At 38.8% G+C, this 15032-nt stretch overlaps 2 protein-coding genes across 2 annotated transcripts; one reads left to right on the top strand and one right to left on the bottom strand.

Moving 5' to 3' along the window:
• The first annotated feature begins 1140 nt into the window (after positions 1-1140).
• Positions 1141-5015, top strand: LOC117914837 (disease resistance protein RPP13-like). Its single transcript, XM_034830333.1, has 3 exons — positions 1141-1223; positions 1321-4583; positions 4673-5015. The coding sequence occupies exon 2, from the start codon at positions 1751-1753 to the stop codon at positions 4565-4567; it is 2817 nt and encodes a 938-aa protein (XP_034686224.1). The 5' UTR covers positions 1141-1223; positions 1321-1750; the 3' UTR covers positions 4568-4583; positions 4673-5015.
• Positions 5016-5399: 384 nt separating this feature from the next.
• On the bottom strand, positions 5400-7655 carry LOC117915310. The gene is made up of 6 exons (XM_034830864.1): positions 7351-7655; positions 6480-6820; positions 6356-6392; positions 6040-6217; positions 5842-5985; positions 5400-5759 (listed from the first exon to the last, which is right to left on the bottom strand). Exons 1-6 carry the CDS (start codon positions 7653-7655, stop codon positions 5400-5402), a joined length of 1365 nt encoding a protein of 454 aa, XP_034686755.1.
• Positions 7656-15032: the final 7377 nt, after the last annotated feature.

Raw genomic sequence — 15032 nt, 5'->3', positions numbered from 1 at the left:
GTATGTGGTTTCTCCTGTACAAAGATTTGTCAGTCAAGTGCAATTGCAGAATTCTGTAAAAAACTTGTTTCTTTATCTGATTCCAAAGTTTCTATAACTTGCCTGTGTGTATCAGTATGTCTTCCTGCTCTAATCAACTGTTTGCCATTTGTTAGATTGAACTATGATCTGCTTTAGCTGTTCCAGATTTCAGCATTTCTGCTACTTCAATATCAGATTTCACCATTCAGTAGGCTTTTGAACTTACTAACCCGCTTAACCAGATTCTATGAAGAGCCTAACCGATTTCAACCCAAGCTTAGGGAAAAAGGTTTGAGCCAAGCTCAGATTGGGCGACTCGGAGTACAATTTCGCCGATGCAATTGAGGGGCCTATTCCTATTTTAGCAGCAGGAATTTTTCTTATAGTTCGCCTTTTTCCTCTTTTCATAATCATACCTTACATAATATTAATTTCATTTCTTTATATTCTTACTCAATGGAACATATTCAGGTGTTTAAATCAATGACTTAGACTGCAAGTTTGGTGAGTGCAACTTGGTCAGATAGCAATTTTTCTGAATCCAATGTTTTATTCGTACACGAAACTACTTAGAAAAACAAGTTAAAGAAGGGAAAAAAAATCATGTATCCATGTACAAGAATCTCTTGTTGCTACGCCCTTATGCATTCTTTTGCATATCTTGAACCTCTCATCATCATAATATCAAATATGAACAAGAGTCGAAAGAGGGTTTTATTGAATCTTACTTTCTAAGCCTTATAGAGTTGTAAGTGAAAACAAAATCAAAACTCATATGCGCTCAAATAGGGACGGTATACCCAACCCACCTCATCCCTAATAAGACAAATTTAAAATTTAAATAACCAGATTTTGGATAGATTTGGGATTTTTGTAAAAATGTTAGATGGATTCGAGACGGATTTGGGTATTATCTTGTCACACCCTACTCAATCCTGATTATATATAAAATTTAATTTCAAAAAATTAATTTAATTTAATTTTTATTTTCTTATTTTTAATATATATAATAAAATATTTTTAAAATAAGTTAGAAAAAATTATAAGGTTTTAATTATTTATAAAATATATTTATTTTAATGTAATTAAGAAAATTTCAAACCACTGACTCGGTCCACATCTGCCTGCACCGACATTTCTTGGAGGTTTCGTGGAGATTACCAGACTCATTCATCTCCATAGTCGTTCTTGGAACTTTCTTGGTCAAATTTCTTGAATTAATACGCTAACTCCCCTTAGTTTCCAACTTAGAAAATAACTTAAACCACTGACTCAGTTTTCCTACGAATGATAATACAGGTGGAGGAAGATTGTGGCATCTGGATGAGATAAATCAAAACCAAGCAGACTTCGTGGTCTCAGAACCAAAGATTTCATTTGTGTTGATCCTTGATTCCCATGCATACAACACAGGAGGAAGACAAGGAGATGGACAATGAGGTGGTGCTGATCAAGCAGATACATGAAACAGAAGACATCATCGCAAACACCTTATCCAGATGCGAGAAGATGGTGGACAATGAGCTCGTGGAGTTGAGCAGCATGACCAAGCGATCTTCGGAAGATTTGTTCAAAAGCGTTGCATAGAGGGTTGTAGACAAACTCCTTTCTCTGCTCCATCAACAACCAACTGCTTTGCTTGGAGTTGAAGAAGCGGTAGAATGGATTGAAAGAGAAGTGAGGGGAACTGGGGATGGAGGGGGTTTTGAATTCACCGAGGAATTAGTAGATGTTGCCTATGATGTGGAGGATGATGATGATGATCAACTTCATAAGAAGCCCCCGATCTAGTGGTGAACTATGTTCTTGTTCTTTGGACCCTCCGCAAGACATTGAAGAAATAGACTGGTCACAGAGGAGCTCAGCATTTGATCAGAAAATATCAAACACAGTTGTTTCACCTGTTATAAAGAAAGTTACAGCTCTGCTAGATCAGAGGGCACTTCCTACCAGAGTGAAGAAGTCGGCCAGACAGGTCCAAGACAAGTTCAGGTTGATGAATGATTTCCTGAGAGATTTAGAATCAGTAGAATTAGATAATAGATGGAGGGTTTGGATTGATGAACTGTGCCAAGTATGCCATTCCACAGAGGATGTCATTGACCAATTCCTCAACAGCAGAGAACAGAAAGGAAGAAGTTGGTTGGGAGCTCTGAGGAGAGATGTTTTGGGTTTTGGCCATTTGATAGCTCAGCATAAGTTTGTCATGAAGATGGACCAGATATCTGCCCAGATCCTAGACCTCTCCAGTAGGAGGCCAGAACGAGCTCATGGCCATAGTCCAGTGCCAAGGTATGCACCCCCAATCCCACAACCCCCAACACAAGAACCACAACAGACACAAGAACTTGATGTTATTAACTTTGATGATGATGTTCATGCAATCATGACATGGTTGCTCTCAGATGATACGAGTTTTTCTGTGATTTCAATTGTGGGTATGCCAGGCATTGGTAAGACAACACTAGCAAAGTCGATCTATAACAATAAAGCTGTTGTGGATCATTTCCCATTTCGTGCTTGGACGTCCGCAACCCATGAGCATAATTCTTTCAGAGACATAATGGGAGAGCATACTAACTACAGAGAAATGACACTTGGAGGCGAGAGGTTCCTCATAGATCCTGATGATGCAGAAATGGCACATAAACTCAATGCTTTCTTAACAGGCAAGAGGTACCTCATAGTTCTTGATGATGCATCCAGCACTAATTTCTTGAATCGAATGGTGGAAGCTTTTCCAGATGCATCAAATGGAAGTAGAGTGATCTTGATCAGTCGCTCGAGGAGTCTACCTTCAGAACTCGAAAGGAGGAGTGTTCATCATGCAGTTCGATTACGAGGAAACGATGAGAGCTGGACATTGTTCACTCATGCTTTGAAGGTAAACATACCCCAACAACTGCAAACGCTTAGAAAGGAAATTGTGAGAACATGTGGAGGGTTGCCAATGCTAATTGTAAAATTAGCAAATATGTTGTCACAGAAGGGTCTAACCATTGAGGAGTGGTCCAATGCACTTCAACAGCTCAATCGTGACCAAGAACAGTTTTGGTCTTACCCCTTGTCCAGGATCAGTAAGGATTTACCCTTGTACACGCGGCAGTGTCTCTTTTACTTTGGTCTATTTCCTCAAGATTTTGAAATCCCAGCAAGAAGATTGACCGCATTGTGGGTTGCAGAGGGTTTGGTGCAAGCAAAGGGTGAGGATGAAGCTCCAGAAGATGTTGCAGAGAGGTGCTTAATACAGTTAATAGCCGAGGGAATGGTTCGAGTGACAAAGAAGAAGCGCAACGGGAACATCAAAACTTGTTGCCTCCCTGGTGCCCTCCAACAATGCTGGTTATCAAAAGATCTGAACGCCACATTTCTTCAAATTCATACAAAAACAACATCTCATTTATCCCCAAGCACTGGTATGATTCGTCGCCTTATCGATCACCTTGACAAAGAAGACATCACCTTTGATCATATCCATGGTAATCACAACATAGATTCTTCCTCTTTGCAACCTCTCTATCGAGGAGTTGTCTCTCTTTTATCATTTGATACTCGAGAAGGAAACAAACCAGGAGAAGACATAGGAAACTTTCTTCATCGATGCATTTCCAGCAATTGCTTGCTACTATTGCGGGTGCTTGATCTTGAAAATGTATTCAGACCTAACTTACCAGGGGCACTAGGTAATCTAACTCGATTGAGGTACCTTGGCTTGAGATCAACCTTCTTAGATATGCTTCCATCTTTTATAAAGAAGTTGGAGAATCTTCAAGTACTGGATCTGAAGCATACCAACATTATCACTCTTCCTAGTTCAATCTGGAACATGCAACCGATTCGAAGATTGTACTTGAATGAGAGATGCCATTGTCAGTCTGTGCCTCAACCTAGGGTCGGATCTTTTTCAACCCTCCAGGTCCTTGTTGGACTATTTGTAGATGAAGAGGCTCCAGTGAAGGATGGCCTAGACCGGTTCGTCAATCTTCAAAAATTGGGATTAAAATGTCGCTTATTGTCATCTCAACAGGAGGCAATGGCTGAATGGGTTCTGAAGTCTAAGCATCTTCGGTCTTTAAGCCTCAAGTCCATTGATGAACAGAATCAAGTTGGGGATCTAGACTTGAAGCCCTTGACAGGCCATGTCAGTCTCTCTTGTCTTTATTTGCTTGGGAGGTTAAAGAATCCATCTATTGTGTCTGAGTTCCCACACGGCCTCATAGACCTTACCTTATCAGGGTCAGAGCTTAAAGAAGACCCAATGGAAACATTAGACAAGCTTCCCAACCTAAAAATTCTTAGCTTGTTGGCCAAATCTTATACAGGAAACAACATGCGTTGCTCTTTAGGAGGCTTTTCTCAGCTTCGAGTTCTGAAACTATGGATACTAGAGCAACTGGAGGAATGGAATGTAGAGGAAGGAGCGCTGCAAGCTCTCCGAGCTCTAGATATTAGGGGCTGCATGAGGTTGAAGATGCTTCCTGAAGCATTGCATCACAGAGCTCTTTTGCAAGTGAAGTTAACAGATATGCCCACTGATTTTGCTTAGCAGACCTCCAGCTTTGGTAAGTGTGTTCCTTTGCTTTTGCGTATAAATGAGATGATTTCTCAGCACAACTGGCCACCTGATACACGGTTATGCTTTGTGTTGCAGTGCTTTGCTATTGGAGGTAATACCCAGCAATTCTGGGAGGTGATTCATAACCTACAATAATGGAGTTCCCCGCATCCCTTCTGCTTGCTCTATTGTTCTTACGATTCATGCTAATTTTCTTGTATTCTTCACCTTCTAAATGCTCTATGGTTTTTTATTATTGGATTGTCATGTATTCAATGAATTTCTGCGTGTGATATCTAGTGGTTTGTTTAATGATTGTATCTGGACTGAATGGAGTAACCATTTGAATAATGGGCAAAGCTTGTGAGCATCCAAACAGGGGAGGATGGGCTGTGGGCAGAGCTTGTTATGCATTTTATACAATTCTCTTCTTTGATCATGATCAATGAGTCACAATTTGATGATTTCTCTTCTTCAATTTGGAAGGCATGTGGATAAAGTATTAGCTTCTCTCATATTGGGTGCAACATATAGCTGATGTGAAATTGATTGAACCCAACATCTTATTGCTTGACAAATCTGCCTACTTTCCTTCATGGAGTTGGTCCCCAGACAACCAAAGAGGAAGGAAAAAAAAATATTGTATATGTTTCTTCGTGTTCAAAGAATTTCTCACTCCAGTACAAATCTCATCCCCTCTATAGAGATATTTATCTTCTCTTTATTCTCCTGTATATTCTGATATATCAGGGTTTCTACAACTTGGGAGTATGTCTTCCTCCCATAATCAACTTATTAGACTGAACTATGATCTGAGCTACTGTTATTCCACCATATTTGCTATTAAACCATCCGGTCTCACCGACCCATCTGCAAAATGAGAGTCTTGCTCATGACAAGCTTTTATTATCCATACCAGAACCAAAACTACCATAGCCAGTGAAAGAAAAATCATTGAAGCCCAGACGATCCAAACGTATCTCTTCAATGGTTTACAGTGTTTGATAATGATCTCAGAAAAAGCATCCTTAACCATCTGACATTCAACCAGATTTTCCATACCCGAGTAGACATTCAGCAGGCTCTGAATTGAAGTTGTGTAAATTTCCACTATTTTGAAGTTACTAGCTGGGATGAATTGTCCATCTTTACAGACATCAGAGCGAGTAAATACCTCCAACACCTTCAAGAAACACGAGACAAGAACTTCACAATTGTTGAGGTTTCATGGAAACTTTGGAAGAATAAGTTGTGAGTAGGCATACCTCAGGAATCTTTGATATCGGAATTGTACCAGCAGGGCAGCTTTCGGGTTGGAATTGGTACTCCGGTGGGGCTGAGAAAGGATTGCAGACACGAGGCAGCTTCAGAGAAATGCTTCTCTCTAGGGACGATATGTTACTATTCACCTGTAATTTTCCCAAGCGAGAAAGAAAGACTGAATCAGTAAGTGTTTCACATACAAATGAGTTCCCAATACATGCATTTACCCCGTCTACAAGGTTGTAGATCCCTGAACTAACATCTGAGAAGACTGGTTTTGCAGAAAGTAATTCATCGCATGGAATGATGGCGCTCAGACTGCTGTTGTATGGATTTTGTTCGAAGTCTTCAAGGGCTGTGCATGAATCGCCCGTGAACCTGAAAGTAATGAATTTCCCTGCATCTTTTTCATGGTTTTCAGAACAAAAAGGCTAGTAGAGAAGAGGGATTAAAACGCATCTACAAAATTAAAATGAGTAATATATATAAAGCATTTGAACGGTTGAGTTTACTTGCCAGTGAAGTGCCCTCCAGAACTTCAAAAGCCCAGAAACTGCAGAATGAGAAAATTTGAGACTGATCCCAAACTAATACTGGAAACATATGATGAATGCAGATTGATGAGGGGTAATGCACAAACCAGAAAGGGCAATGACAGCAACCAGGTTCAAAGAAATGATCACAGTGGCTATTATGTAAACTATGTTCAGAACCTTGTCGATCAACTGCCAGCGCCTCCTAGCTTCTCTTTGTATATTTGCAGCTCCAGCATCAAGTTTATGAGAAGTGGAGGAGAGGAAGTTGGAAGCTTCAGTACCTACATCAGCTGCTTCTAAATCATGTCTTATGTTTCTCATTGCCCCTGTTATGTTATGGATGGTTCCTGATGCCCCATTCGCTGTCTCTATGATAATGTCCACCACTGTTTGAGCTCTGGAATGGGACCTCGCGTTCTCTCCAAGAACCAATCCCATCACTGCTCTGCAAACATATCAAGATCACAGAACATATTAAGTTAGAGGTCGAGTTAAATTAGGATTGGGTTGATTATTTCTTAATTCAGATTAAGCTCGGTTCAACCAACCTAACAAGTTTTAACTCTATTCCTAAGATAAAAACTCATTTCATTTATAACATTATTTAAATTTATCCGAAGAATTATACCGTAGACATGACTTACATTGCGAGGATTGCGAAGAATGAAGCAAGGAGAATAGGCCAGCTTATTGTTGGTTGATCTCTTCTTCTTCTTCTTCAGCTTTCTCTCATCGCTTCTACAGTAAAAGGTGGTTATCAGCAGAAATCCTCCATATCCCACTCGACACAGAAGCCATGCTACTCCAATGACATATTCAGGAATGCTTGTGTTAATGTATATTATGGGTATATTATGTTATGGGCTTTAGGCCCAGTTAGGTTACTTGTACCGCACACATATGCCTCCTATATAAAGGCACTGATGTATATTCTTTCTCTCAGGAAATACAATGCAATCTTTCAGTATTTCTAACATGGTATCAAAGCCACTGCTCTCACCCTTTCTTAGCAGTCTGTCTTCATTAGTGTGACTTCCTTTCTTTTTAACGCTTCCGCCATCACAACTGCCGTCGCAGCCTTTTGCCGTTGAACCTCCGACGTCATCTAGGCGTCGTCCTTGGGTTCCGGACCTACAGCCACCGTCCTTAAGGAGTTTCACACCGCACAAGATCACTGTTTTTCGCATCACCGCTGCGAATATTGCTCCGATTTCAATTTTGACGGTACCAGTGAGATCGTCCAGCGCCGATCTACACATTCGTGGAAACCTCGTCGCCATCGGAGCTCGCACGCGCCCTCACGCGCCGCCCAAAGATTCGGCGACGCTGATCACGTGCCACACGCGCCTCCACTCGCCAGGCTTGTTCTGCTGACGTCATCCTCTCTGCCACGTCAGCGCCATGTCAGCCCTAGCTACGTCACCACTGATGACGTGTCAGTGCCACGCTAGCCCTAGCTGACATCATCTCCACGTCATCCGTTGACCAGCTGACCGTTGACCAACGTTGACTGTTGACTTTGATCAGTGTTGACTGTTGACTTTGACCGTTTGACCACCGTTGACTTTTCCAAGGTTGACCAGGTCCTCCTTACCCAGTTTTTCGCGTAGATTTCACTTTTGCAGTCTGTTTTTGCATATTGTGTCTCTAAATGGATAAAAAGGGTATTTTTCTTTCTCACCCCATCAATACTGTATTGGAGGGAAATAAAAATTACTTATCTTGGTCTCAAGCTATGCGCAGTTTTCTTAAGGGTCGCATGCTCTAGCATTATTGTATTGGTGCAATGACTATTCCTGTCAAGGGAGCAAGTGAAGGAGATGTTGTTTTTCTTAATCGCATGATTGAATAGGATAGTCATAACCACATGATCCTCACATGGATTCGGAACACTTCCATTCCCTCTATTTCCAATCTGATGGGCAGCTTTGATGATGCAAAATCTGCATGGGATATGTTGGCCAAAAGGTACTCCGCTACTCATGGATCCCTGAAATATCAGTTAGTGGTTGAATTACATCAACTCAGGCAAGAACCAGGGCAATCCATCAATGACTATTATGATCTTCTTCGCTTTATTTGGGACCAAATTGACCTTTCTGATCCAACTTGGACATGCTCAGCAATATGCTTCCATTAGAGATGAATTTCGCCTCTATGAATTCTTGATGTCACTTCACAAGGACTTTGAGCCCATTCATGGTCAGCTACTCAATCGCAGTCCTGCTCCCTCTCTTGATACTGCTGTAAATGAGTTGGTTAGAGAAGAAACTCGTCTTGCAACCCTTCAAGCCCAGAATAAGCTCAATGTTTTGGCTATTACTCCATCTACTCCACTCATAGAGCAACCCCAACAATCAGGTGATTCTTATGGCTCTAGCAATCGTCGCAAGCAGACCAACAAAAAGTTCTGCAACTATTGCAAGCGTCCTGGCCACACCATTGAGACTTGTTACCGTCGTAACAAATCTACTGCTGTTGTTGCTAATATTGAGCCTACTCCGCCAATGGCTTCCACCTCAGTTGAGTCCAAGTCTTCTGGATCTACTATCAACCTCTCCTCCACTGAACTACAGGAGATCATAGCTCAGGTTGTTCGTTTGGCTGGTAATGCATCTCTTTCCACTGCCTTATCTGTTCTACCTGGTAAGTCTCAAACTTGGCTTTTTGATTCTGCCTGCTGCAATCACATGACACTTCACTCATCCCTATTCTCCAAACTTGACCCTGCACCACATCCTCTAAATATTCATATAGCTGATGGTTCCACCATGCATGGGAATAGTCTAGGTTTTGATTCAACCTCTAATCTTTCTGTTCCTAGAGTCTTCCATGTTCCGGACCTATCCTATAATTTGTGCTCTGTGGGATAATTAGCTGAACTAGGTTATCGCCTTATTTTTTACTATTCTGTGTGTATTGTGCAGGATCCGAGGACAGGGCAGGAGCTTGGGACCGGTCCTAGAGTTGGGCGTATGTTTCCCGTGAGCAATCTTCATCTTCCACCTGTTGCTCTTGTTTCTATTGCTACTGCAGCTGCTGCAGTTTCTTCCTTACCTTCTCTTGCACTTTGGCATTCTCATCTTGGTCATGCATCATCATCTCGGGTACAACAGTTAGTGTCTAGGGGTCTGTTGGGTTCTGTGTCTAAAGACATTTTTTATTGTACTTCTTGTCAGTTAGGAAAACAGCCAGCTTTGTCTTTTAATAACAGTGAATCCATTTCTAATAGTATTTTTAAGTTAATTCATTCTGATGTTTGGGGACCTTCTCCTGTTGCTAGTATTGGTGGATCTCGATACTTTGTTGTTTTTATTGATGATTATTCTCGTTATAGTTGGATTTTCCCTATGAAATCTCGTTCCGAAATTTTATCAATATATAGCAATTTTGCAAAAATGGTTGAAACACAATTCTCCAAACGTATCAAAACCTTTCGATCTGATAATGCTCTTGAATATACTCAACATGCGTTTCAAGTTCTATTACATTCCTATGGCACTGTACATCATCTAACTTGTCCAGGTACCTCTCGGCAAAATGGTCGAGTCGAAAGAAAACTTCGTCATATTCTTGACACTGTTCGTGCTCTACTTCTTTCTGCCAAAATTCCTGCCCCATTTTGGGGTGAAGCGGCTCTTCATGATGTTCATGCAATTAACCGTATTCCAAGTGCTGTCATCCATAATCAGACTCCGTATGAGCGTCTCTTTGGGTCACCCCCTGTCTATCATCACCTTCGCTCATTTGGATCTGTTTGTTTTGTTCTTCTTCAGTCTCATGAGCACAACAAACTTGAGCCTCGCTCTAGACTCTGTTGTTTCCTTGGTTATGGTGAAACTCAAAAGGAGTATAGGTGTTATGATCCTGTCTCTCATCGTCTTCGTGTTTCTCGTAATGTTGTCTTTTGGGAACATCGATTGTTTGTTGAACTCTCTCACTTTCGTTCTTCCTTGACTAACTCCTCTGTTTTAGAAATCTTTCCAGATGAGTCTCTTGTTCCTTCTACAAATACTTTTGATCCTCCTTTGGACTTCTCTCCAGATATTTTTTATGCTTCTCCTAGACAGGTTGCAGATGAACAGATTGATGACGAGCTACCCCACTTTGAGACTGGGTCCCCTGCTCCTACTCTGCCTGAAGATCCTCCACAAGACATTCCACCTCGCCACTCAACCCGGGTAAGATCCATTCCTCCAAACCTACTTGACTATCATTGTTACATTACCCTTGCTACACTTCACGAGCCTCAAACCTATCGTGAGGCCTCTACTGACCCTTTATGGCAGATTGCTATGAAAGAGGAACTTGATGCATTAACCAAAAACCATACTTGGGACCTGGTTCTTCTCCCTCCTGGACAGTCTGTGGTTGGTTGTAAGTGGATCTATAAGATCAAGACTCTCTCTGATGGATCCGTTGAGCACTACAAGGCTCGTCTTGTTGCCAAAGGCTTTACACAGGAATGTGGGATTGATTATGAAGAGACTTTTGCTCTAGTTGCTCGTATCTCATCTGTTCGTGCTCTCTTAGCTGTTGCTGCTGCTCGTCAATGGGACCTTTTTCAGATGGATGTTAAAAAAGTCTTCCTTAATGGGGATCTGAGTGAAGCAGTCTATATGCAACCTCCTCCTGGTCTCTCTGTTGAATCAAACAAGGTTTGTCATCTTCGATGTGCACTTTATGGTCTTAAACAAGTCCCACAAGCTTGGTTTGCCAAGTTCAGCTCCACTATTTTTCGCTTGGGTTACACTGCCAGTCCATATGATTCTGCCTTATTTCTTCGTCGTACTGATAAAGGCACTATTTTGCTTCTTCTATATGTGGATGATATGATCATAGCTGGTAATGACCTTAGTGGCATTTAAGAACTCAAGGATTTTCTCAGTCAGTAGTTTGAGATGAAAGATCTTGGACATCTCAGCTATTTTCTGGGTCTTGAAATTACTCATTCCACAGATGGTCTTTATATTACTCAAGCCAAGTATGCTTCTAATTTGCTGTCTCAAGTCGGACTCACTGACAGTAAGAATGTTGACACTCCAGTCGAACTTAATGCGCATCTGACACCCTCCGGGGGGAAACCATTGTCCAATCCTTCTCTTTACAGACGATTGGTTGGCAGCTTAGTTTATCTCACAGTTACTCGTCCAGACATCTCCTATGCTGTTCATCAGGTGAGCCAGTATTTGTCTGCTCCACGATCAACTCACTATGTTGCTGTTCTGCGCATTCTTCGATACCTGAAGGGTACCATTTTTCATGGCCTTTTCTACTTAACTCAATCTCCTCTTGTACTCCGTGCATTCTCTAATGCTGATTGGGCAGGAGATCCTACTGATCGTAGGTCCACTACAGGTTACTGCTTCCTTCTTGGTTCTTCTTTGATTTCTTGGAGAAGTAAGAAACAAACTTTTGTGGCCCGCTCCAGTACTGAAGCAGAATATCGTGCCCTTGCTGATACCACATCGGAGCTCCTTTGGCTAAGATGGCTTCTTAAGGATTTGGGTGTGTCCACCTCCTCTGCTACTCCTCTTTATTGTGACAACCAGAGTGCCATTCATATTGCTCACAATGATGTCTTTCATGAATGGACTAAACACATCGAGATTGATTGTCATTTTATCCGTTATCATCTTGTCCATGGTGCTCTTAAGCTTTTCTTCGTCTCCTCCAAAGATCAGCTTGCAGATATCTTCACCAAGTCACTTCCTACAAGACGCACTCGTGATTTAATTGACAACCTCAAGTTGGTCTCACATCCACCTTGAGTTTGAGGGGGGCTGTTAATGTATATTATGGGTATATTATGTTATGGGCTTTAGGCCCAGTTAGGTTACTTGTACCGCACACATATGTCTCCTATATAAAGGCACTGATGTATATTCTTTCTCTCAGGAAATACAATACAATCTTTCAGTATTTCTAACAGCTTGTAAATACAGTTGACTTTACAATTTACGGAATCAACTGACAGTTTTTTCATTTCGAGCTAAATTTTTTAATGAATCAAAATATTACACTTCAATCATGCTCGTTTGTGATGCATAGACACCTCGGTATTTGTGCAAACGGTCTAAAGGGTCCACCCTTGCTGTGCCATCTGAGTGTCTAATGAGCTGAGGCATTCTCTGTTTGAAGCAAGTCACTTCTAAGTTCTAGGTAAACCTGAAAAATAAAAATAAATAAAATAAAATAACCAAAAAAAAAAACAGCCTCAACTCAGAGATGACCAGTATTGGAACGGGCGAGTCGACTCAGGTGAGGACAACTCAGTTGGGTTGAACTGGGCCTGGTTTAACTTTCGGCCCAAACATTACTATTCAATAAATTGATGGCAAAAAAGACTGAATTGAAATGGATTACAAAGATTTGAAAGTTATGTTTGATTTCTGGAAAGTTCGAGAAAAGAAAACAAAGATTAAAGAAAAGGAAAGAAAAAAAGTAAGAAAAAATTGATTGTCCATATAAGAGAAAATTCCATTTTCATTTTTTCAAGAAAAATCTTTTAATAATTTTTTAGTTTTTTTCCTTATTCTTTTCCATCAAATCCAAACATGAGAAAATCATGGAAAATCATTTATCTTTGGTTCTAAAAGAAAAGGAAAATAAACTGTTAAATTTAAAAATAATTATATAAATATGGAGAATGATTATATACAAAACACGTCATATAAAAGTTATTTTTAAAACAGTAAAAAACGTGTTAAAGAGCATTTCAAGTTCTCAAGCAAACCACTAATTTATAAAATAGGTTTTTAAAACTGTTTTTGAAAATATTTCTCAAACAAAGTTTAATTTTCTAGAGTTTGATTTACCATTAAAAAATTCAAAAGAAAATCAAATATAATTAAAATTAATTAGAAACTAAAACATTTTAAATTTATTTAATTTTTTTATATACAAGAGTTTCGTCACTTTTCCCTTTCTTCTATTTTTTCTTTATATTTTTTCCTTGGCAAGCATAAGAACTCTCACCTGAAATTTGTGTAAAATTTAGTGCTAAAAGTATGAGAATCGAGAATACAAGCAATTTTGATGATTGTGTGAAGCCCATCTCTATGTAAACCTGTCAAATGAAAGTAGAAATTAATTCACTAAAATTCAACTCATACCATCATTTTCTAGCTAGCCCACCCAAAAAAAAAAAAAAAAAGGAAAGAAAGAATGAAAAAAAAAAAAGAAAATACTTGAAAATCAACGGAGAAAAGAGAGGATTGCAGACAATGAAATGAAAATAGAATTGGAGACAAGGTTTATGATTTTGAAGCTCCCAAAGGAAAGATTATGGGGTTGAAGGTGAAATGATAAGAAAGGTTTTTCTATGTAGTGAAGAACAAACAATCCATGGCTGCTCACCTTTTCTTAGAAGATGGATGTAGTAAAAAAGAGTTTTAGTGGATGCATTTAAAATTTCTTGTAAATAAATTATGAATATAAAATGACAAATTTACCGTCTCTTTAACTTTCAAATTCTCCCATCCAAACCTTAACTTTCATTAAAAACATTTTATCGCAACATCAAACACTATTTAGTAAGGGTGACAAAGTTTAACATGATTTGACAACATAACTCAAATCCAACACACTTTTCACGGGTTTGAGTTTAGTATAATTGGATTTTGATCAAATTTATGTGGACATACATAACTTATTTAATAAATACGTAGTTTTGAAATCAACTTGCATGATACGAATTTGATCTGAATTGACTCATTTAATAATCATATTGATTAAACAAATTATAATTCTAAATATCTAACTCACATTTGACTAGTAAACCATCCAATTCAATGATAAATATGTTTAATTGAAACATTAATTATATAGACTAATATAAGATCTAACTCAATCTAATTATTAAATTGATAGATTTGATTATTAACTGGATTACACTATGTGTTACTTATTTAATAACTAAATAATATTTGGATAAATGTTTTTAACCCAATTAGTATTCATGTTAGATTTAAGTTGACCTATCTAATAGAATTTTTAAACTTTGACACAATGCGAACACAACCCACCAATACAAATTGTCATCTCTATCGTCTACTATTATAATACCAATTAGACACAAAAAATAATGTCAATCAAATCATACCTAATACACATTTTAGGTTTCATTACTTTGTATCTAAATCTGGTCTCATTATTTTATACCTTAATTTTATTCTTTTGTACCTTATATGATTTGTTTCTAACTAATCCTATTTGTTTCTACTTCAAAAATATATACCATCATCCAATAATCTAAATTTTAATATACACTTTCAATTTTCAATTTGCATTTTAACATTTTGGATTATATCTACAATCGGTAACAATTCAATACCCTAAAATTTTGCGATATTATGTGAATGATCACGTTATTTTTTTCTTTTGATCACATTTTTTTCTTCTATATTTTCATACTTTGATCGTATTATTCATTCTATAGGTTTTTTTTTTTTTTTACTCTATAATTTTTTTTTTTGGAAATAATGGGGAAAAATTTTAAGTACTGAGTGAATCAGAGTTCATTATTAATGAAGTAAAGCTCATAATTTGCGATGATTGCAGATTCATACAAATCAAGGGTCATTAGCATTCCATTATTATCAGAATTATCAACAAGGTTCTTGTTTGAATTTTCTGGAATTTTAATTGTAATTACA

Source organism: Vitis riparia, chromosome 5 (assembly GCF_004353265.1).
Source record: "Vitis riparia cultivar Riparia Gloire de Montpellier isolate 1030 chromosome 5, EGFV_Vit.rip_1.0, whole genome shotgun sequence".
NCBI lineage: Eukaryota > Viridiplantae > Streptophyta > Magnoliopsida > Vitales > Vitaceae > Vitis > Vitis riparia.
This window is presented reverse-complemented; position numbering and strand designations above follow the sequence as displayed.